The sequence below is a fragment of the Ipomoea triloba genome, chromosome 9 (genome assembly GCF_003576645.1).
Source record: "Ipomoea triloba cultivar NCNSP0323 chromosome 9, ASM357664v1".
NCBI classification, from domain to species: domain Eukaryota; kingdom Viridiplantae; phylum Streptophyta; class Magnoliopsida; order Solanales; family Convolvulaceae; genus Ipomoea; species Ipomoea triloba.
The window spans coordinates 13,290,938-13,293,438 of record NC_044924.1 but is presented as its reverse complement, the minus strand read 5'-3'; the positions used below and the strand labels follow the sequence as shown (position 1 = coordinate 13,293,438).

General features: G+C 37.9%; 1 protein-coding gene across 1 annotated transcript in view; it reads right to left on the bottom strand.

The window, feature by feature from the left end:
- Positions 1–883: 883 nt before the first annotated feature.
- Positions 884–2,501, bottom strand: part of LOC116030210 (transcription factor bHLH130-like) — a 3,568-nt gene continuing 1,950 nt past the window's right edge. Inside the window, exons 2-6 of the mRNA XM_031272385.1 lie at positions 2,065–2,318; positions 1,767–1,931; positions 1,575–1,640; positions 1,408–1,476; positions 884–1,304 (exon numbers count right to left, since the gene is read on the bottom strand). Of these exons, the coding sequence (XP_031128245.1) occupies positions 1,239–1,304; positions 1,408–1,476; positions 1,575–1,640; positions 1,767–1,931; positions 2,065–2,318 (620 nt within the window). The 3' untranslated portion in view covers positions 884–1,238. The remainder of the gene's footprint in view (positions 1,305–1,407; positions 1,477–1,574; positions 1,641–1,766; positions 1,932–2,064; positions 2,319–2,501) is intronic.

Below are 2,501 nucleotides of genomic sequence, written 5' to 3'. Positions count from 1 at the left end.
AAACTTGGTAAGGTTTTTGAGTTAGTTGCTATTGGATGGGACTAAGACTATTTGGAGCATTAATTCCAACCATACCCCATTCGGTGCGTGTAACTATAAATACGATTCCAGTTTCGATTCCGGTTGTAATTTAAAGAGATGGTTCTAATCATACTTTTTTAAAGAAAATTTTATGTTCTATTTTTTTAATGATCCAAATTTAATAATTAATTTTTTCATCTAAATTTTTTTTAAATAGTTATATCAAATATTTAAATTTTAATGTTAAATTAAAAAAAAAATTTAAAACCGTCTGTATGGTTTCGGTTTCAATTCAATTCCAATCGAAAATTATTTGGTTCGAACCGTCTGATTCAAACTAAACCGTAATCATCCTTAGGTGTGTGTATGTGCATGTTAATATGAACAATGTGTACGTTCATGTATTCTTTTTATGAGAAAGGAAAGGGGACACCTTGAAATCAAATCAAGACTCACTTTCAGAAACATCACGATAGTTGATGCATATCCATGCATTTGCCTAACGAAATGTACCTTAGTTTTTTCGTGGGAAACAAGTCTCAATCTCACGAGACAAAATTTTGTCCAAACAATAAGACTTTCAAAACAAAATCGTGGCAAAGTTAGCTTTAATGGCTGCAATGGATGCACGGCACCTCAATCAATTGGACCAAGATTTCTCCTTCCCCGGCGGGGCAAGCATAGAGTCCCCACCCAAGATGGTGACAAAACCTTGATAGAACTTAAATGTACTATTGCTTATGAAAATGCATAACTTCAAATAATTTAAATTTACACCGCGATGTCGACTATCTTTTGGTACTGTCCGGTTTCACATGACAAGTGGGGTGGCGAAATGACATGAGCTTTTAAATTGAAAAGATAAGATTAATCTGATTCAACTTATAAGAGTGGTCAATCTCACGGAAAAGTATCACATCAGAAAGAGGAAATTTCGCCGTGAGCAGAAATTAGAGCTAAAAAACAAACCATAAAATCCAAAAAGACTAATAATAATACATGATGGTGATTGATACAGGTGAGATAAATCTAAATGTTACCCAATCTTGAAAATACAATAGAAACTACATTTGCTTTCTGATCTACCTAGCCAAAATACATTAATGCTTCAATGGATGGCAAACAAAGGAGTTAGCTTGACTCTTTTCTCTCCTCTACTTTTCCCCCTTCCATCTACATCTGCACCTACTTTTATTATCTGTACACCAAAGCCAGGCTTATTGCATTCCAACCTTTTGAGCTTCACTCGAACACGTACATTTCGCCTTTTTATCTGTGAGTATCTGCAAACAAAAGCCACAAGAAAGGCAATCAGATAATGAGCTTCAGATTTAGAGATTCATATGAGTTTGACAGAAAAGCAATTCGTTTTGTCGTCATATATACCTCGACTTGTTTCTGAAGTTCTTTAATGTGCTCGACTGCCCAGTCTAACATATCCGCTGTGCTTGTTTGCTGCACATAAAACATAGGAAATTATGCGAGTTCCAAGCAGATTAGCAGATTGTTGAGTATACAGAAAGGATCAGAGTTATGGTGTTATGGGATTTTACCTTGTCCATCTTTGGGAATAGCTCTTGCAATTTCTTCATTCTTTCGCTAATCCTGGTCCGTCGGTTCTGTAGAGATCAACACAATTGAACAACCATAAACTTCAGTTGATGATAAATCTGAATGTGGTGAATACAGAGAGGCAGAGACAGATCAATTCCCATCGAAAAACAGATTGAGATCAGAGTTATTACCCTCTCCGCGATGCTTCTTGGGTGAGTGGCGCAGCCTCTTTTGGCGCGGATTTTACACGGAACTGAGTCTTGCTGGAAATGCAAATACTTCTCTATCTCAACAGAGCTAGGCAAGCTCAGGTGGTGGGTTAAACCGGGCGTACAGTTTCTTGGTTCGCCCCCGCTCTGATAACAGAAAAACACAAGTCATAAACACAACTACTGAACCTAACGGATTAACTCACTTGCCCGCAATCTATCACTCAGGAACCAACTGAGTTAATTACCCGTGTGGGCTAATTGGTACTAGAATTGGTACCTGAGCTTCCATTCCATTGAGAGCAGATAAGATCTTGAAGTCACCATCTCTGCTCCTCTTTAAGCAATTGAAAGAAGAGTCATTCCAAGATTCATTCTCTGCTATGCTGGGCATGTAGTTTGAACTGGAAGACTGAGCAGATGAGTAGTTGATGTGATTGTTGAAGCCATTTGAGGATAAGTTAGCAGCAGCCCTATTAGCAGCCCCATCACTTCCTTTATTATAGTTTCCACCCTCTCTCATTACATCAAACCCTGAGATCCATTCACAAATCTTCAAATTAAAAACCCATTCTTCATCATATATATATATTACCATATAAAGAAATTCACACTAAGAAGACATAAATGATCAACTACCCAAATCTGGAAATATACAATACATCATGTTTTGAAACACCCCACCAACCCCCCCCCCCCCCCCCCCCCCCCCCCCCC